The sequence below is a fragment of the Tenebrio molitor genome, chromosome 1 (assembly GCF_963966145.1).
Source record: "Tenebrio molitor chromosome 1, icTenMoli1.1, whole genome shotgun sequence".
Lineage (NCBI taxonomy): Eukaryota > Metazoa > Arthropoda > Insecta > Coleoptera > Tenebrionidae > Tenebrio > Tenebrio molitor.
Window position 1 is genome coordinate 21,997,880 of NC_091046.1, and position 22,445 is coordinate 22,020,324.

General features: G+C 32.8%; 1 protein-coding gene across 4 annotated transcripts in view; it reads right to left on the minus strand.

Annotated features, from left to right (window-relative positions):
• Window positions 1-18,710, minus strand: part of cyc (basic helix-loop-helix ARNT-like protein cyc) — a 137,220-nt gene extending 118,510 nt beyond the window's left edge. For 3 of the 4 annotated variants that reach the window (XM_069062032.1, XM_069062034.1, XM_069062035.1), the window contains exons 1-2: window positions 18,422-18,709; window positions 17,891-18,010 (exon numbers count right to left, since the gene is read on the minus strand). In XM_069062032.1, the coding sequence (XP_068918133.1) occupies window positions 17,891-18,010; window positions 18,422-18,591 (290 nt within the window). In that variant the 5' untranslated portion in view covers window positions 18,592-18,709. Of the gene's footprint in view, window positions 1-17,890; window positions 18,011-18,421 lie in introns of all 4 variants that reach the window. The other variant, XM_069062033.1, reaches the window with a different exon arrangement.
• Between the last annotated feature and the right edge of the window lie 3,735 nt (window positions 18,711-22,445).

Consider the following 22,445-nt stretch of genomic DNA (forward strand, 5'->3'; position numbering starts at 1 on the left):
CGAAGTTGAGCGGTTCCTTGTAACACGAGATACTATACATTATTCTTAAGAATTTTAGCCTAAAACTTCTTAGTAAAATGTTTGTATTAAGGGAGATAATTGATTGCATATTTTTATTGTTTTTTAAAATTTTGAGTCCGGTCCTGTCTATTTCTCCGCTGTCCTAGATTAATAACTGACGTGGCCCAGGATGGTGTCTTTCTGGAAATCGCGCTGCGTACTCTCTGGACGCCGCAGCTGCATTCTGATAACGTGATAACATTGCCCATGCATTAGCAACATATCTGTGAGCTCATTATTTTCGTAATGATAAAGCCATTCCGACTAATTAGTAATTAGATGACAACTCTGACAGTATTTTTGATTAACGTCCATGCTCATTTGATTTTTTTTTGTCAATTCTAATTTCTAACAAATCAGCGCAAATTTGAGCAGGACCGGTTTCAGAAATTTCAAAAAAATTAACTTATTGTATCTTCATTGCCGTTCACATTTTACTAAGGTGACTTTGGCTAAAACTCTTTAGAACAACGCATACTATCACAGGTTAAAAGGAACACCTCAATTTCGAAAACACCCTGTATAATTATTAAAAAATAGCAAGATATACAAGCTGCAGAGAACAAAAAATGGGCGGATCATCACTTATTTTATACCATAGTTTTATAATCCACAGATATTTTTCTCTAGTGAGAATGGGGAAGCAGAAATATTAAAATCATTTCTGGACAAAGTCATTTTGAAAAATTTTTGGGTTTTTTAGATTAGATCGTAATTAGACGACGTGACATTCTGACATTCGACATTTGAGCTTAGCGTTCCGCGCCCGCGTTCCTTTTACCCGGTTTCACTCACAAAAGTCAAACTGATCTCAGCGACTCAGATCAGTCCATCTCAGCTCACTGCGTTTGCAAAAAGAAAGCTACTATAGTTTAATGAAGTTGGTCATGCTCTATGACCAGGGTAGGGCACTCTATTAGACGAGCTTGAATCAAATTTAATATTTTGCGGCCACTACAGATGGCGCTCAGATCAGAAAAAAATTAAAAAATTTGCTACTACCAACACAATTTAGTAATTCCTATGGTTGGTCATCCTGGATAAATCCCCAATCGCATTCACTTTCCTAGTAATTCCCAGACATGACGCATGACGCAATTTAGTGGATAGTGGAAAAATACAAGTAGATTTTGTGTTTTTGTGTTCAATTGGATAATTTGTAAAAAAAATGAAGCCGTGTTGTGTACCCGGATGTGAAATTTTTAAAGTTTAATAATAATCAATCAATGTTTCCGAAAAATTAAAATTTATATTTAATTATTTATATTATGTTTGTTTCTCAGGCTTTGAGGAATATTCCAAGACAGAAAACTGCTTCAGTCACCCTCAGGAAGAATATAAATATGTTACTCCTGAAAAAATAAAAGGTAGGTCTGTTTTTATGTGATAGCTCAAATACCTAATTGATACTTATTTTAATTTAGATGCGTTTTGAGCCTTACCTCCTACCATCATTGGGCATTCTCCTGAATCCTGGTCTGTGGAAGAGCCAGAAAAGACATATCGAGCGATCAAATTAATTTGTAATCGAGTTATCCATGAATCCGAAATCGTATGTCGTTTCTTGAACAAAAAACACAGGTTAGATCTGGGCATATCAATCTAAAAGACGGATTCAAATCCATGGATGACTCGATTACAAATTAATTTGATCGCTCTTTTCTTACCACAGACCAAGATGGTGAGGACTTCTTTGTTTACCACTCCCACTCAAAGTAAGAGATCAATCCAATTATCTTTAAAAAAATATATTGAAATTTGTATTTATTTTATTTTTTTACGAGTATTGTTTTACAATATTGTTAAAACGTGTATTATACGCTATTTTTTATTATACTTGCACTACAATCTGAAAATTATAACAAAAAAAGTAAATTGAAATACCTTTTCCGAAGTAATCTGTGTCATTAATTGTTGAGATAGAAATGGTCAATTGTTGTTGTTTCGTGCTCCTGTATATTTGTTAAAAATTGTGTATAAATGTGGAGGTATTTATTATTATTATTATTCAAAATGTAGGTGAATTTGAAAAAACGGGAAACGACATATTTCGTAATGTAAATTTGGTTTTCAATATTTGTCAATTAATTGTCTACTCGACAGTACCTATCAAATAATTTTTAAACACATAATGTCATTGAATTATTTATTTATAAACTGACATACCGTCAAAAAATTGTAATTTATTACTAAAAAGCTATTTTCAAACTATGACAAACATGAAAAGAAACGTGTCGGGCTTTTTTTTTGACATTTCCCGTTTTTTTTTTTTTAATTGAAATACATACATACAATGGCCGGCAATAAAAACTAGACATCACTTTTGTGTTACGTCAAAATCCAAATGTGTAATGAATACTTTTTTGACACTGACATTTAAATGATGGCTAGTTTTTTTTTGTCGGCCTTTGTACGGTTGGTGGACAAAAAAAACTGGGACAAGCAAAATTTCTTACATTTGTATCAAGTTCTTAATTGTCAAAATAAAGTCAAAATAAAACTGACTTTTACAATCACTGTTGACAGTTATGTTGTTAGCTGTAATGCCGAATCTAACTGAATTCAAAAAACACCTAATTAGACAACGCCTTGGGAGGGTATTATCATACGAGGAATCGCTAACGAGCTAAACGTAAGTAAAAATATTGTTTTGCTCGCCAAAGAAATGTACCACACGTGGCATTTTTGTCTTATGTCATGATACCACAGTTAACCTATTTGTTAGCAAGCCTGAATTAAACGGTGCAAATTTGCCAAATTTGAATTTGAACAGTTGTCATTTTTGTCCCAGTTTTTTTTGTTCACCGACCGTACATATGTGTATATGTAGAAACGCCTTGTTTTATGCATTCGCTTTGCTCGTATATCAATTTTTGTATTCTTACTTGTTTTATAATAAATATTGTAACATTTTATTTGACCTTGTTTTGAATTATCACTAGGGTTAGGCGGAAAATAGTTGGCGCTCCCCACCAGTCCGTTACAGTGCCGCACCGCTATCTTTTCGCTGCGAGCGTGAACCATTGATCCTTTTATAATACGAGCGCGCTGCCTTGGATCGTGATGGTGGGAGGTATTCTTGACGCGCTCACTATTTTTCGCCTAAGTCTAATTATCACCCTAAAATTTTTTTGGAACCAGTGCGTAGTACAGGATTCAATTTTGCCGCCTTAGCACGATTACAGGCCTCCAATCAACTTTTTACCGACTCTCGGTAAAACTTTTTTGAGGCCACTATAGATGGCGCTGAAACTTGTTACCAGTCATACCAGTTAAACCTGAGAGAGTGGCCAATCTATTCTCTTCTTTATCTAGGTCTATTACTTCTACATTCCTTGGTTTAATCAATTAGATAAAAGTCATCGACTTGCAATAATAGCGATAAATGTCGCCACCAGTAACAAGTAATGGACTAATATTCTGTAACAGTCCTAGAATGTGGGTTATTCCGTATCTAAAACCACTATCAGAATGTTTATATTCTAAAACAGGCGAACAAAAAGGTGGGTTTTTTTGTCGTCGAAGTTGGCGTTGGAGAGTTGATTGAGAACGCGCACTCGTGTAAAAGCCTAAGATTTAAACAACTGATCCGCGATCTGTTATCCGTACAATACATTCACACCCGTAAATATTTATCTAAGCTCCATATTAAAGAATATGTTTTTAGGCACCCTTAATGAAAAACGTAATTTTACGTACTCCCATGCGGACGAAAAGTAATTCTTTTTCGGACGCACTTATTCAGACGCACTTTTCTGACCCTGGACCGTGGCACCATCTGTTGGCCTATTTAGTAAGTTAACAACGAAACCGACAAAACCGAGTACACCGACTGAAAACAAATGAATATTTTACAGTTAAATTTAACCAAAGTATGTTATTTGCCGAAAAAGTGTTGTATCGTTTTATTTCTGGTGCTTATTCTTATTTGATGTACAATAAGAAAATGAACGTTCCTATAATCGATAGCAACAGCGTGATGAAGAAATGTATAATACAACAGCAAAAGTGTTGAATAAATGTCTAATACGCCGCCGGACATCGCACATGATAATCGCAATAATTGTCCTGTCACCATAAATTATGTAAATTAGTAATTGTATTGCAAATAATAAATAAATTTCTCGTTTTGTTGGCATGATAAAAAATACTTTAAACAAATTGTTAATATGTACAAAGTGTCTATAAAAGAACATATATCAAGAGTCCTGTGGAATTGTGCGGTTCTACCGGGTGATCAAGAAGGACTGTTTAAGTTGGCAATACAATTAAGATAATTTTTTAATTGGGTTTCTTATAACACTGCAACTGGATATGTTTTGTTGGTTTATTTGACAAATATCTGATATATAATCTGTTTCAAAATCAAAAATCCACCAACACTGCATTCTACCTCGAAAATACAACCGACAACGTCGCCAACTTTTCTTTTTATTGTGTTTGCAAGTGTCAGAAAAAAGTGGAGTTATGAAAGAAAACTGTTGACAATTGTTTAGGTCGTAATTTATCGTGTTTTTCATTCTCATTTTATTATTATTATTTTATTATATCTCTCAAAAGTTATGATACGGTAGCTACCACCTTTTTGTACATAATAATTATTTTGTGTTACGTAAATAAACTCAACAGTTCAATGTCAAATTTTGACAGGAGGTTGGGCCAACCCAAAAAATGAAACTTATTCTAGGGATTTCTTTTTTTTTTTGCCAACATAATTCAACAGGTGGTGGATTTTTGATTTTTAAACAGATTATACGTATAGCATTAACAACGACAAGCCACTCCTGTTATACGATCCAGTGTTACCAACTTAAACAGTCCTTCTTGATCACCCCGTATATTTTTTTGACCGAACTATGTGAAGCCGTTGAAGCCGGTAGGTAAATTATTAATTAAATGTTAGCGTCAATTGTGAGTTCGACGTCTTAGTTGTTTTGCTTGTGATTTTCTTCAACAGTCTTTATCAAGACTAAAACGCTTTTTCGCATAAGTGTGAACTGTGAATACCAAAAACAAGTTACGAAGTAGGAAGGTAAGACATTTATTTTCGTACTATCCATTTACTAAACTTCCGCACTGTCAAAGTGTTTGCAAGTTGCCGCACTGCCGTTCTGAGACTAGTAATTTTTACTTTAACGTTGGCCCAAAAATTTGAAATTTCAAATTTGAAGTTAAGTTGAATAAATTCGCTTTTTTTCATTCAAAGTATTACTTACGAACAAGAAGAAGATATGAAATGTAAAGGAATACTGTTAACGGCCAGAGAGAAGCAGGGTATTGTTAATTATTGTTTGGAAAGAAGAGAATTAACTCCATTAACATAACCATACTTTTCTTGTTGACGTTTTTATAACTAGATTTTGTGTACAGGCAACTGAAAATGTATCTCACTATAGGTACACTCCAAAAAAAATTCAAAAATTTGACACTGACAGTGCGGGAGTTTAATAAACGGATAATACGTTTACAGTAAGTAATAACAAGGCGATCTACATTTACCAGGCCATGGCACTGACCAAAGGCAGTGTGCTATGGAATGGCCTACCACAGTCTGACAACATTGCTTCACCAACATTTAGTGAAAAAAAATCGAAATCCACTAAACCTGTCATTGTATTTACATTTGTCAAATATGAGTGATCTAATTTTACGACAGTTCAAAAATGCGTAATCGCATTGTAACATATAGTTTAAAACCACCTTAGGGACAGAAAAATAACGGTGCTCATTAGTCATCATTACTGATAATATTTCAGATGCTCTGCTGTGTTCCGGACTATTGAAACTGTTTGGTTATAAACTAACGCGAGGTGGGCATTTCCAACTTAAATACTTAAATAAACAATTTGTTCTCTCCATTGCCTAAATCCCATCCCATTTCTTGTAACTTGCTTCCCAGTCTCATTTCAATATTCCTTTTTAAAACCAAATGATTTTCTCTAGTGATTGTATCGTCATCACTAATTTTGATTATTTCTTCCCAAAGTGTAATTTCTTCGTAATTAGAAGTTATTGGCACCGCGTTTGGCACAAGTCGCTTCATTTTGTCCCCATTGATAACTGTCCCGCTAAAATCTTTAGCACAAGCATGGCTACTTTTGCGAATTCTTCACTCTTCGATTTTTAAAATCTCTTTCCAAATTTGCTTCGTTTCCTCATTTGATGGAAACTTAAATAAAAGTATTTAGCTACCTACGTAATTTGAAGAAGACGCATAATTTGAGTTGCAATTTGGTACGCAACACTTAAATGACATTTTTAATTCAGTTTGACGAATTTGACCAAGGACTTGTCAAAATTTATTTTAAATGTCGAAATCGTTTCAAAATTATTGGAACATCGTAGGTCATGGAATGGCCTACCAGGGAATGTGGCAACACAGCTAGTGTCCTGGCCTGTAATTTGATATTACCTATAAGCAATCTTTTCAGTAAACCGCAATGGTTTTATCGCTAGAGCAAAACACCTTCATTGTGATGTCGTATTACCGAAATGGTACCCTGCAGAATGGAGAGTGGGTTTATTCTATAAACGCTTGCAACGAAGAATTTTTCCGAAAATTTCCAAATGACAACATGTGGGAACAAATTTAATTCCACATGTTAGAAGGATTGTGGATAGATTTGTGGCAACTGGAAGTATTGAAAAAGGTAAAAGTGTAAGAAGACCGCCAGTGAATGACGAAATTGTTGAAGATTTAGGCCAACGAATGGAACAAAACCAAAAAAACTCCCGCAGGAAGTTATAACTTCAGACTTATGTACTATTGCGGGCAAAAAAGTGAGACATCAAATTTCTGTCAGTTATGAAAAATTCGATGTAGTTCAAGCTTTATTGTCATTTTTTTTGACACTACCTATTCCAGCTGACAGTTTACAAATTTATTTTCCTTTTCCAAATGCCATCTTCTTTTGCTAAAGGTAGATTTTGATTGGAACTTTACATTAAATAAATATTCACTACGTGCTTACTTACAATCATTTCCTACAATCTACAATACTTAATGACAACGTCAATCAATTCAAAGTAGGGTTAGAATTAGGTAAGGGTTATTTCACATTAAAAGTCAAGACAATGACGTTGATGTCCCACTTTTTTTGCCCGCAATAGTACCACTCTCCACTTGTCAGAAAATTGTTAGGAAAAACCTGAACTTCTATCCCTACAGGAAAAAAAAATCAGGACAATTACAAAGGAAAGTCGAAAAATTCGGACAAACAGCAAAAAATATAATTTATGTATGCATTCTCGATCATAATTGAGAGTTTTCGCGTTACGTTCCGTTAAAATAACCGGTACGCTATTCGCGAGCAATTACCGTAATCGCTTATTGTAATAATGAATCGGTTACGCTATTGCCTAGCAACACCGGCGTTAGCGTACACGGTTATCTGAAAAACGTAACGCGAAAACTCTCTTAACTGACGATAAGAACGACATATTTCAGAAAGAGAAAAAAATTAAACAAAAATTACGACAAAATGAAGTTTATTTTCAAAATAAATTTTTATTTTTTGTGTTTCCACGGCTAAGTGTAATTTATGGGCTGTTACGAATAAAGTTCTACTTATTTCTGATAATTTGTAATTGACCTTTATTTATTTTTTATGTTATAATAACATTTTAATATACAGGGTGTGCTATATTTTTGAACTCAGAAAAACATAATGAATCTAACTGTACCAAAAAAATTAAGTCGACCCTTGACCCTTGGAAGATAGGGTTGCTAAGAGCAATATTTTATATACAGTTTATTGTACTTTTAGAACCCTTTAATTTGATGTACCGCTCGTTGAAATTGCATTTCAAATAAGAACGATATAAGCTGGGGCGTTTTTTTGTGATCACTCTGTATATGTTCTTTTATAGACACTCTGTATTAATAAATGTATCTATTATTTGAAAAAAGTAGATAAAAAATAAGTTTGGAATTTTTCCAATGATGTCTTTTAGTCTTTTGCCTTATTAGTTCGTGCGGTCGCGTAAAAAATTTAATGTGCACTTCGGCCAAAAAGTGCCCTTTGTCCTCGCCTGTTTTCAAGTCTCGGCTGCGCTTCGTCTAGAAAACCCAGACTGGGACGAAGAAAGATGCACTTTTTGGCCTTGATACACAATAGTTATTTGGATCACTAGTCCAGAAAATGATATTTTGCGAGTGTGAATGGTACTGCGTAGCCAAGGCGCCTAGCCGGGGCGGGCAACACAAGCACTCGCAAAACATTTTCTGGACCTGTAATCCACAAAATGTTTCATGCCAACAAATTTAAATCATTTTTAAAAAATAAAAAATTTAAGACATTTAAGAATCAATGCTGCCAGCCCATTCTCTAGTCACTTTTGTAAGTCTAGACCAGGAATTTAACGTTTCCATCGGATTTTGAATCATGCAAAACCGTCGATAACGGCATGAAAATAACTATTTCGTGTTCGTTTCTCGAGATATACAGGGTGTCTCAGCTGAGACTTTCGGGCCTAATATCTCGGTTATTTGCCAACGGATTTTTATGGAATTTAAAATACAGATATTTTAGACGATGAAGGTTCAATTAGTAATCATAAAATTACCTCAATTTAAAAAATGTAATTTTAATACATGTTTCTTTTATTGAAAATTAACCGCAATTATTATTAGATTCTTAAACATTAAAAAATAGGTGTCTGCACAAACAATTAACTAAATCACTTGCCTGATTCAACAAAAAAATTAGATTTTTTGTTAAAAATTTAATCTAAATTTTGAAGGTATTTGAGTAGTTACCTATTGAAACAATTGATGAAAAATTCCCAAGCAACATTTTGTACACCCCTTAAAATCCGTCAAAAGTAAGCGCGCGCTTTATTAGAAAAGTCAAATTGTGTAAATTTATTGAAAATACTCTAAAAATAGACTACAATGGCAGAAATTTCAATATTGTTGAAAAGGGAAACAATTTTTACCAATGGAGAGTGTAGTAAGAACTTCAATGACACAGTTCGTTTTCTCGTGGAACATTATCCAAATGTACTGTCGCGAGCAAAAAAAACTGGTCGTCACAATCATGTTTTGACGCAATAGAATAGGTATGTTCCATTGTAAAACGATCGTAAATATCATAACCTATCATCATATTGTATGACATTAATTATTTAATTTTTTGACACTTTGTTGACGTGGGCAGGGAAAAATGTTTAATTTGTGACAATCTAACCAAATTTTGAAATGATATTGACGACCAGAATTTTTTGCTCGCGACAGTAGGCTTTACAAAATTTAAGGTTCAGAGAGTCGTCAATTTATTTGAAGACAAAGGAAGCCTACGTGAACTAAATTACCTCGCTAAAATATCCCGATCGTGTTTCAGTTCTTTATAAAAGATTTAAAGCATCCAGTATAATAAATTACGTCCAAATGTTGTCCTCAACTTTGTAAGTGTTTGTAAAGTTAGTCAAATATGTCACCTGCGTTTCTACGAAGAGGTGCGCGTTTGTTTCATACACGTCTGCGTTTTTGCATCTGCAGCTACCTTTAACGCAGTTTTTTATCTTTTTTCTTGCAAACCAGACGTCTTTCGAGGACGAGTTTCTCCTTACAGCATTTTTTATTGACGATCAATTTTTTGATATAAATCTTAAGTGATTCAATATTTTAAAAAGGCATGTAAAAATTACGTTTTTAAGACTTGGGTTATTGGATTAATGGGACTTTACTCTTCACCGTCTAAAATATAACAATAAATTCAAAAAACTCCTACTGTCAAAATTAAATTTTAAATAAAATGCTTGTTTTGACTGAACTTGGATATAAAAAATTTTCGCTTGAGTGTACCGACATCAAAATCTAGTTACAAAATATATTTAGGTTATGTTTTCATTTTTAATCATTAAGCTAAAAATGTTTCGAATCATTCATTGCTTCGAACACTTGAAGTGAAATGCAGCAACTAAATGAATTAGATCAATTTAATAAAGTTTTAAAAAAACAAGCGACAAACTGAAAACAGGTAACAAATTAAACAACAACCAAAATCATCCAAAATAAACTAATCTGTTTCATTTATTCAGAAGAAAATTATTTAACACTTGATTAACACTTATCTCTCCAAAATTTTGATTTGTGAATCACAAGAACGAACACCAATTCTTAGTTAACAATACTGGAACAGCTTTGGCACAAATTCGTACAAAATTGCTTCCCGTTATCATCACTTTTTTGTTTGTTCCTCATAATAATTTCTTATGGCCCTCCTCTTTCGCGCCAATAGAACCACCGTAGTTCGTTTTGAACTTTCCATTTTGCCTCTTTTACAAAATACACTTAAATAATTTTGCAATTTATTTGACAATGTCAATTTAAACAAATGAATAGTTTGAAAAATTAAAAAATCATAGATAACAACTGGGCAATATGAAAATAACTAGTGATTTAATCAACCTAACAACTGCGATTTTGATTTTGACAGTCCAGATGTTTATTGAATGGACTTTATCTGCATTTTAAATTTCACAAAAATCTGTTGGAAAATAATTGAGATATATTAGGCTGGAAAGTGTAAGCTGAGACACCTTGTATAACGTGGAAACTGGTATACCGGGACATTTTTTTAACTCTGAACATAGTCCATACTTATTCCCTATGTTCAATTTAAAAAAACACAGATCAATGCATTGTGAGTTGCTATGCAACCAACTATACCGTACACAAGAGATTTTGAAATAATGTTAAAAATTGTTCCGATTGATGGAATTCGTCTATCATGTGTTGCATTGGAAATGTCACGCACATTTGTAATGCTCTGATTGGCATAGAATAACTGCATTATGTGTATTTCTTCTTCAAACAACTTGACCATTTTGTTAATCTCTCAAGTACTTATTTTCGTTACCTTGGTTACGTGATTACATTCATGCATTGACCTGTGTTTTTTAAAACTGAACATAGGGAATAAGTATGGGCTATGTTCAATGTTAAAAAAATGTCCCGGTATAACTAAATATATAAACTTTTCAGTTTATACAGGGTCTATCAGAACTGGCGGACCAAAATAATACGGTGAAATCATCATTTTCTGGGAATAATAGGAAAAATGTGTAAACCTTGTTCACGTTGAGTTGAACATTTCAAAGTCAAATTATTTAAGTTTTTGGCTCTGTAATTATGTTTTGTAAATAGTGACATGCTGCTAACCAACATAATGCGATTTAGCAATGCTTAATCTAACGTGAACGGTGTTTACCTGCATGTCACTATTTACAAAACATAATTACAGAGCCAAAAAATAAAAAAATTTGACCTTGGAATTGTCAATTCTATTAGTAACTATCGAAACAAATTTGATTGTTGCAAAGACATAATAATTGAATATTATTTCATAGAAATTATTTCTGGCAATTACAAAAGTCATTAAAAACGCTTAATGTTTCCTTCTTCAGAATATTTTCATATGCCTGTCTTATAGTTTGTGTTGGACGAGTGTATAATACAGTGTGGAATAAAATGATTTACATCTAGTTACCTTTGGAATTTTTGCACATGTACATTTTCCTGTACCGCTCTACTTTTTTTTGAAGTGCCGAACTATTAGTTCTGTCAATAAATGTCATCAATCGAATTGACAATTGTTACAATTTACTATAGTCGTTTTCAACGACATCCGTGCTGTCAGTGTCATTTTTAATATGTTGGTGCAGATTGTACTATGGCGGACAAAAAATTTTGAATGATCAAATTTTGGCATATCAAAAAATGTCAATGTAAGCTGCCCTTTACTGTTATTATGACGTTTATAAATTAAATCGAAAAATTGACGGTTTGAATTACGAGTAAACGTCTATCAAGTTTATAATAATAATTTAGCCGTATCTGAATTTACTAAAGCCAAAATAGTAACCCTTCACCAGAGGGGTATGTCGTATGGGCAAATTTCGACGAATTTAGGGTTATCGAAGGGCACTATCCATGCCATTATGCGGAAGTGGGAACACACTGAGACGGTGGTTCGGCGTCCAGGTTCTGGAAGAAGGCGGGTGTCTTCCGTGGAACAGAACGAGGCACCCCCGAACTATCACCGAAATCTGTGCCTGTCCATGAGGAATAGATCGCTCTTGGTTGTACAACAAAATGGAGCAATGATCAAATATTGACTTCTTCAGTTTTAGTTGTAAAGTTTTTTTTATTTTAATAATCTATGATTGACTAATCTGTCACTGGTGACACGACAAGAAAGGCAAAAATAAAAAATGAGGTTAGTTGACCATAAAGCCAGTTTTACATTTATATGTCAAAGGAATAACAAGTCGTTCAAAATTTTTTGTCCGCCATAGTACACACAAATCCATAATCAATATTCAGAATATGTATAAGCAAATCCTAGTTAAAAAAATGTCAAACAAGAAATTGAGGTTATGGTAAAAGAAAATTTATATTCCGTGAAACATCAACAATAAATAATAGTAAAATCCAACCTTCAACATGGTGTAAAAGACTACATATTTTCTGTGATTTGTTAGAAATGATAGATAATAATTTCAATTTGTCAATTTGCCGCGTCAAGATAAATTGCCAAATTAGAAAATTCAAAATTACTAAACTGAAAAAGCAAATGATGCCAACATACTGTCATATTGACAGCACAAATGTCATTGAAACCGACTTTAAATTGAATTAACAAACGTTGGTGGCCACTTTCAACACTAGCTGTGACTTGCTTTTGTTAGCTCCTTTTTAATTTCAATCTCTACTTTGCATTCATATCATCCCTTCGCAATAAATTACATTTGGAATTTTGGAATATTTTGAGGCTAGGCTTTCTTTTTTTTTGTAGAGCGGCATTTCGTATTTTTACAAGGGTAGTGCAAAGGTAACCAGATGTAAATGATTTTATTCCACACTGTACTTTGTATTTTTTAACACAATAAACTCTATCTATCTATCTATCTATCTATCTATCTATCTATCTATCTATCTATAGACAGTGTGATAAGAGTGCCACAGTTGCTGCTCAGGAGTACGCAGTTCGTTTTCCCAATAGGGAACATCCTAGCAGAAATACTATAACCTGAAAAATACTATAACCTAAAAACGTCCGTCATTGCACAAACAATGCGGATACCCAACAATGCATATGCATAATTTTAAATGCATCCATAGTTACAAATAAAGCAGGAAAACTAATTTATAGGTAACTTAACATCAACAATAGGATTGGTCAGTTTAAATTACTTCTTTCGTAATCACTATTTAAGATAGATTTTTTTGAACATTTTTCCTATTATTCCCAGAAGATGATGAATTCACCGTATTATTTTGGTCCGCCAGTTCTGATAGACCCTGTATACTTACTATCCGTTTATTAAACTCCCGCTCTGTCAGTGTCAAATTTTTGAATTTTTTTTTGAAGCGTACCCAAGTGACATACCTTTTCAGTTGCCTGTACACAAAATCTAGTTATTAAAACGTCAACAAGAAAAGTTTGGTTATGTTAATGGAGTTAATTCTCTTCTTTCTAAACAATAAATTAACAATACCCTGCTTCTCTCTGGCCGTTAACGGTATTCTTTTACGTTTCATATCTTCTTCTTATTCAGCCATTTCGTGTAAGTAATACTTTGAATGAAAGAAAGTGAATTTATTAAGCTTAACTTGAAATTTGAAATTTCAAATTTTTGCGCTAACGTTAAAGTAAAAATTACTAGTCCCAGAATGACAGTACGGCAACTTGCAAACCCTTTGACAGTGCGGGAGTTTAAAAAACGGATAGTACCTAACTTGACATCTGACAAAGATAACCTCAAAATTTACAATTAATTAATGTTTTTAAGACTTCGCCCAAACGAACATGAAAATTTTCTGACAGCGCTACTGATATCAAAATAACTAATTTTATTTTTTGTTTTTAGAAACAGATTAATTTATATGTAACATCTATAATTGAAATTTTTTAATAAACAATTGTCAAAACGTTGTCATGTTGGTACGGGCCAAACAGTGATTTTCATGATTTTCATGATTAGTCACACTGAGTGTCAACATTTTTTTTGATGTAACCGAGCCTGCGCCCTGAAAGAGAGAGTTTATTTCAAATTCGAAAAAGATTTCTGCTGATTTCTCATGAAATTTGTTTTGAAAATGAATTCGCGGAAGAAAGGTACGGGAAGTGAAGTGAACATAACCTTAACCATGATTTGGTGTCAAATTGTTATACAGCTGGTCCATATGCGCACATTTTAGGGTGGTACAGAGTGGTTTTTTACTTAATTTTGACATTGACAATTGTTTATTAAAAAAATTTCACTATACAGTCAGTTTTTTTTAAAGACTGGCCATAGGGTTTTACATGCTAATTTTTCAACCCCCTGTTAACTTTTATTTTTGTGAAAATTACAAAGCTTACAAAGGTGTTCCTCAAGGATCTGTATTGGGACCCCTCTTTTTTTCGATTTCCATCAATGATATAGTCAATGGCTTATCATCTTTGAAACTGCTATTTGCTGACGATTTTAAGTTGTACCGTGAAATCTCTACCATTAGTGACTGTGTGCTTCTTCAAGATGATTTACTCAAACTCAGTCGATGGTGTCATGAAAATAAATTTGTTCTAAATCTGAACAAGTGTACTGTAATGTCCATTACGCACAAAATCAACATCATTGAGTTTGAATATAGAATTAATAACGTGAAATTAGCAAGAGTTCAATCGGTTGTTGATTTAGGTATTACGTTTGACAACAAATTGTCCTTTGTTCCACATAAACGTTGTCGTTACAAAAGCATTTCAGGCACTTGGCTTTATTGTAAGGTGTTCCATGCACTTCAGAAATATTGACACATTAAAACTCTTATATTGTGCATATGTAAGATCAAAACTTGCGTATGGCAGCATCATTTGGGATCCAAGTTATCAGAGATATGTGGATAAAGTCGAAACTATTCAGGGTCGTTTTCTCAAATTTTTAGCATTTAAGACTGATGGTGTCTATCCTGAGAGAGGTTATTCTCAACAGAACTTACTCAAAAGGTTTGGCTTTCTAGATCTTCAGACCAGGAGAAGAAATTTTTCAATGAATTTAAAAAAAAATTGATCAAATACAAAATTGACTGTCCTGACTTGCTGAGTCAGATTTCACTTCATGTGCCTAACAAAGGAACTCGCCAGTCGAGAACTTTTTACATATCCATACCCAGGACGAATGTTTTGAAGTTTTCACCTTTACACCAAATGTGCACTTATTATAATGAGTCATAAGACAATGATATTTTCAGCTGATTGCTGAACGCCGTAAGTGCTTATTCACAATGGACATAAGACATAAGAAATACATAAGAGATACCTAAGAATAATTTGTAAATTTGGGCAATTGGAAAATAATTTATGTGTCCATATAACTCGAATATGATTCTTCATGCCTTTTTGTACAATGAGGTCACTTCTCATAAGTTACGTAAAAATTAATAGTATATCCACTGCAGGTATCATGAATTTCTTATGCCTTATATCAAGCTTATGTCCATTGTGAATAAGCATTAAAGTTTCCTGCCCCGTAATTGGATTCGTCTGTCGGGCAGTGTATAATAATAATAATAATAATAATAATATAAAGCTTAGCGCTCTTTTTAGATTAAACAATAATATTATCTAGTCATTTACCACCATTTACTTCATTTTGTGATACCAAAATGGTGGTAATAGACAATGTACACACAAAATGTTAATTGCAAAAAATAGTCTGAACATTACTTCAAGAACGATAAATTCATTTATTATGTTATAACAAGGTTCTTTACTTCAATAAAAATGAAATGAAATGTTCAAAATGGCCTCCATAGGTAGTTAAGCAATTACACAATCAATTACCTATCAAAATTACAAATGTCAGGTGAAATTTTAGCCTACTGAAAATTCAAAATTGAAGCAAACGGAATTCAAAAAACATCTTTTTGCTAACTTATTCCTTGCTTCTGGTTATTAAATTGAAATTGTTTTAATGCATTATCATATCCCACAACTTTACTACAAAACTGGGTTGAATATTTTCTGTAATAATATCACAAGACAGTGAGAATAAATTGAAAATAATTCGACAGATTTTCGAAAACTTGTTGCCAGGCAATAGGCATCTGGCAACAAGTTTGAGAAAGAATCTGGAGAATTATTTTCTATTTATTCTCAATCTCGAGGGGTATTCGTAGGATTATTTTTTCATGAGTACAAAATCAAAAATACAAAAAAAAAATTATATTATCGCACTGAATCGTTCTTCGTTCATGTTCAACAACTGATGACACTTACTGTCAAATCGAAAAATACCTTGTCACTAAAGAAAAATTAAAACAAAATACGAACTATATAAGGCATTCACGATCTTTTTGGGACCGAGTTGGCTGTGACCATCTAGTGATTTTGTTGGCAATTTCTTGCTGATAACTAAATTCCCTAAAGGAAATTGACACTTTTTGTGTTAGGTTAGGTTGTTTTCAGTTTAGGGTTATATTTTCTGAATAGGTACATTGTTGCCGGATCTCTTAAATCTGGTCTGTCCTTTTTAAATTAAATTAAATCGTTTAATTGAAATTTTTTATCGTAATAAAATTGTTTTGGCAATTTTGACTGTTCCTTTGACGGAAATTTAAATTATTCTTACACACTTAACAAATCATTTAGTTTCTTACCAATATTAAAATAATAAATCTGGCAATGCGGTGGCAAGAAAATGTCGAACAGACACTGACAGAAAAAAAAATAGCATCCGTTGCATCACTGAGTCAGTTGGTCCAACATGAAAAGAAAAAATCATAGCCAACTCGGTCCCAAAAAGATCGTGAATGCCTAATAATTATTCTCACTTGTATAATGTACTTAGATTATTCTCACTATAATAATGATACAATTGGACAGATTTGAACATGTGATCAAAAATGCTGATGAACTATTGGAAGTTATAAACATGAAAAAATAATCATGAGGACAAAAGTTAACAGGGGGTTGAAAAATTAGCACGTAAAACCCTATGGCCAGTCTTAAAAAAAACTCACTGTATCATAATTTGATAATAAGGCTTTACATTTTTCAGAGCACACGTTTAGGTTTTTAAGAAGACAAAAAACAATGACAAAAATCCTGTTTAAAAGTTTACTAACAAAATTTTAATTCTAAGACCGTCATCACAACTTCCGACGGCACAGTGGTCGAAAACGTGTAGTTTATTGTGGATGCTGTAATCACCGATAAATTTATTAAACTAATATAATAATTTATTTAGTTAATTGGACAAAAAAATATTTTTTTAATTGGATTTGTTTTCATAAAAAAAAAATAATAACAAAAAAAATAAATAATCGTAGTATTATGATTGATGATATGAATTACCTACGAGCAATTTGAGTATAAAAAGTGTTATGTAAATACTTGTTTCAAGAATTAATGAACTTAGAAACTTTAACGATGGATGTAGAACAATGCCAAGACCGTGGCCTTTAAGCACTAAACGTCATAGGAAATCGTATAAAATCTCATTAAACAATTTGTTGGCGTATGAAGAATTCTTACAAGTGACCTTTAAGTTTCCTAACTGTATAACATGACTTTAATTAACAGTTAATCAAATAAGCATTTAACTTTATTAAATAAGTAATGTTTACTGAAAATCTTAGATCCAGGAACGATTGAGTCTGATTGGTTTGCGTTATGGGAGTTGTTATAAGCATTGATGAGGATTCACTTATAATTAGTTTGATCAATTTTCGGGAAATCGTAGCTCATGTTCTTGTCAAATGTACTTAACTATTAATTTTTGACCATAAAGAAAGTAAATCAGAATATCGCATTTTGATAAAAATAACAATCTTAATACTTACTGGTAAGACATTTTACGTTTCCGATTGGTGGAAATTAGTGTGCTGTCAACGGATTGCAGTTCCATAAGGGATTTAGAATTTACATTGTCTTGGTAAGAAATATTTGAACTGCATGGATTACTAAAAAGACAGAAAAACCAATAAGTTTGTATTAACTAATCAGGGTTATTCTAAATGATTGTAGTCCAAGTAGGCGTAAAAACTGAATGTAAAATTTATGGTTGCCGCTCCATATAAAAATTTTCAAAATTATATGAATACTTAAGTGAATACACATCGTTCACACAGAGGAATTAAACAACTCAATATTGTTAGAATTAATCGTGAATTTAAAAGGAAATGAATACAATTCTAATCACCGCACTTTTCACCTAAAAAATGCCAGTGACAGCGACGAAAATTGACAGTTCACCTGAAAGCGACAAAAATTTTATAACATGGGCATAGCCTGCTTCGACTACAATCATTGAGAATAACCCTGTACAAGCCACTACCAGTAAAAATAATAAGTTATAATTATAAACAACTTACTCAGAAATATTTGACAATTCGTAATAATTTGATTGATGATATTGTTGAAGATTTTGTTGGTCAATAACAGGTTTCAGTTCCTCAAGTGTTATAAAATCTCGGTCATCGTCAGGAACTTGTAAAAGTCGAGAATAGGGAATTTCCTGAACAGAAAAGTTTCTTGCGACCATATTCACTTACACAGACTCAAGGTAAACTGTGTCTAACACAATAAAATTACTTATTCTTAATCGAACGGTTGATAACAGAAGACCATGAAATGCAGCAAAGTTCTTTGTGACTGGTTTATTTAAACCCGTACTTCAGTGGCAGCGACATTTGAATTTCTAACGACGCATGTCTGTTAGAGTTGTTGGGGGCATATAGAAACTTATAACTGATGAATTCATGTTTAAAAAAATTATTCAAGATAATGCTTTATTTGTTCAAACATTTTTTCTAATACTCGTAGGTGTTTTTAATATTTTTCCTATTATTTTTATCTACAAATTACTAAAAAAATATTATTTGAAATTATCAGATTGAAACAAATCTATATCTTATTTTATTTTAATTAGTTCAAAAGTATGTTCGCTTATAATAATATGATTTGTAATCAGATCATTTTTTGACTGTTTCTTAGCAATTAATCCAATTTAATTTATATGTACATACGTATTTTATGCATCTTGATTAAGAAATCAATTTATAATGAACGTTGACGAATGCAGGAAACCTTTCATGCGATTTATTATTTGTTTGTTTTGTATATTTAAACCCTTTAATGAAAGTGTACGTACGTGGTCATTTGTGAATGTAATTAATAGGGATTAGAGAGTTCGCTGTAGTCCAATAGTACAAGAGCTCGTTACGCAATAGCTAGACACTTATATTAGTTTTTCATCGACTGATATATGATCTTATTAATCAAATATGGCTAAGGTGTGATTAAAGAAACTCGAGATTTTACACCTGAGGTCTAAAACATCTCGGATGCATCAGATGTCCGAGTTTCTTATTAAGCTAACGAACTGTTGCCTGGGGAAACGAACATAATTATTGTGATAATTTTATTGTATCGTAGGTATGTATATAAGATAGTTTATTTTTGTTCTGTGTATATAGTTAAGTTCATGATTTCTTTTAGAATTGAATCATTAGAAATAATTACATTTTACTTCATTAATACAATATTTCTTGGATGTCTTTATCACAATAATTAATGTAACTTGAAGTTATAGTGTAGTGTAGTGCAGTTTTACGTTTTGTATCTTTTCGATATACAGGCTTATTATAAATGTTTCATCAACATCTAGTTGGTGTAGCGGCGCACTTAAATAAAGCGCACAGCCACCTACGATGTTAGAAACATTTATAATAACCCTGTACATGTGTAACTATGTACAACTTTTTTAAGAACTGGATGAGATGAAGAAGATCCTATAAGTTTTTAATGATGTTATCTTAATCCTTTCAAAATTACTTTGATGTAATTTTTTCTTCAATTGTTAAGAACATAGAGTGTATCTCAGATTAACTGATTGATATGGCTCTTACTGTGATAAGATTGAATGTTAAAATTATTCAAAACAAAGTTTTATCGTTTTCTTGTATGGGTTTATCTGTAATTTTCAAAACATGTCGAATATAATTTAGTTATACTTAATATTCTATGATTGAGCATTGAACATTTTCCATTAAATTTGTGTGATGGACCTAACTTTATAGCGATTTACTATCAAATTGGTCGAAATATTGAAAGTTTTTTTTCTCTACTAGTTACAGAGCTCCTCATCTTTTTGACTGATCCTCTTCCGACTTTGAATTATAATTAGGTAATAGTGAAAATTGCGATCAAATATCAAGTTAAAGAAGGCTGGAATCCAAGACCGTTTATTGTAGAGCTGAATAGGACAGCTCGTAATGTGATGGCCCCCCAATAAATCTTTTTGACGCAGGGCTGTCGGCTACCCCGAAACCACTTTTCAGGTCAGTACTGGTAAAATTCCAGTGTAAGTATTATAGAAACGATTTGCAGCAACTTTTCATTCGTAAAGGATTTTTGTGTGCAACCGTACGCGAAATGAGCACTTCGCGTGCCTAGAGCAGGCCGCGAAATTGAATTTCGCAGCCGTTGCCTTGACGACGGCCGTAAAAGTAAAAGTCATTTCAATATTTATTTATTATCACAATTACAACATATCTATCTCTATATTTGAGGTGTGATCTTACAAAATCTGGATTGGGTACAGTTAAAGTTTGATTTATGCCAGTTTTTGTGTCAGGAACGGCCGCTATTAGTACAGAACTAAAAGGGAGCAGATGATACAACTTATCATTAACAGAATTTAACATTTACCTGCCACAATAAATAAATTCCAGTAAATAGGTAAGCCAATGCAACATTATCCGACACGCTTTTCACATTCTTCTTGTTACATCAGTCTCAAAGTCACTGTAACATTTTTTATATTGCTGTTTCGATTTTTCAGGTTTCAAATGCGACACTGCACAATTTATAATATTTTTTTAACTCTGGATGAGATGATCTTACAAATTCTGGATTGGTGACAGTAAAAGTTCGTTTTATGCCACTTTTTGTGTTAGGAACGGCCACTATTAATACAGAATGTTCATCCTTATTTCATCGATAGACATTTTGGTTAATTCGTCTCTTCGCATGGCTCCTGATATTCCCATAATTAAAATGACCTAAAAAGGGGCAGATTATACAGCAAATTGATCTGGTCTCGTGTCAATACCTTAGACTTTTTCGCCTGATAACCAACTGACTTTTTTTCAAAAAAGTTACCAATTTCAGAAACTTCGTAACACCAATGCGATCCCGTATGTTCAGCGTGAGCTTCAACATTGAATATGTGCTCCATAAAGTTGAACTTTTGACAGTTTTTGATTTTTCCATTAAATAAGCCAAAACAACATTCTCCGACACCGTTTTCACATTATTTTTATTACACCGCTCTTTAAAGTCATTGTAACACTTATCGTACTGCCGTTTGGACTTTTCTGGTATTAAATTGGACACTGCACAATCTGCAATATTTTTTAACTCCGGGGAAGTAGACGGAACAAAAACGTTGTAATTTTCTTGCGACATTTTTCCAATTTTTCTCAAAATGAATTGTTTTATTTATGTCGTTTCCATAGCGACATGGCGACATGTAGGCCGACTTTATTTTTATTGACAGTGAAGGAAATTTTACTTGTTCATTTTATAATTACAAATTTTCGGGTTGCACACAACATGTTGTGTACACCTTGGCTACGACCTCGAGATTGTCTTGTCTCGGCCGCAAAGCGGCCTTGACGACAATTTTTCTCTCGGTTCGTCAAAGTAGGATTTCGCAGCCTTGCTATACAAATAACTATTCTTTAAATGAAAAATTGATATTTTAGAAAACTGAATATTGAATAATTTCAACTTCATTATCATTACGTAATTTATTTGAAAATTTCTTCAGAATGTTTGCCGAAATAAAATAGTCGAGTTCTGGTTTGGTTTGTGATTAGGCACTTAGTGTAACTACGTCATAAATTCCTGTCAGTTGGCACCTTCATTAATTGCAAATAATCGGCAATGTGATGCATTTTAATGTTTTTTTTCAGATATCTGTTTTCTCTATTAGTTTTAATCTATTTAGATAAAAAAAACCCAATTGATAATAATAGTATATTAGGTATATCATTAATAGCCGAATAATAATAGACTTGTTCCCCCCATAGGGTGCACTATCGCAGCGTGAGGCGCCGGATACCATTTACCTGTTAACAGGCTCGGCCGATGTTATGTCTTGGAACAAATTGCGACTCCAACAGGCCGAAGCCCACTTATTGGAGCCGACAAAATAAAACGGAAATAAGTAGGTACATACAAAAACAAAAACTACAAAATTCCTGCAAAATATAGAAACGCCGCATCGTTAATGTTCTTGGTGGTGCAGTTGAAGAGATCCACTTCTTCCGCAAGCGAATTCCCCATATCGAACATTCTGATTAATGGTGACCCAGCTATAATATTCGTTTT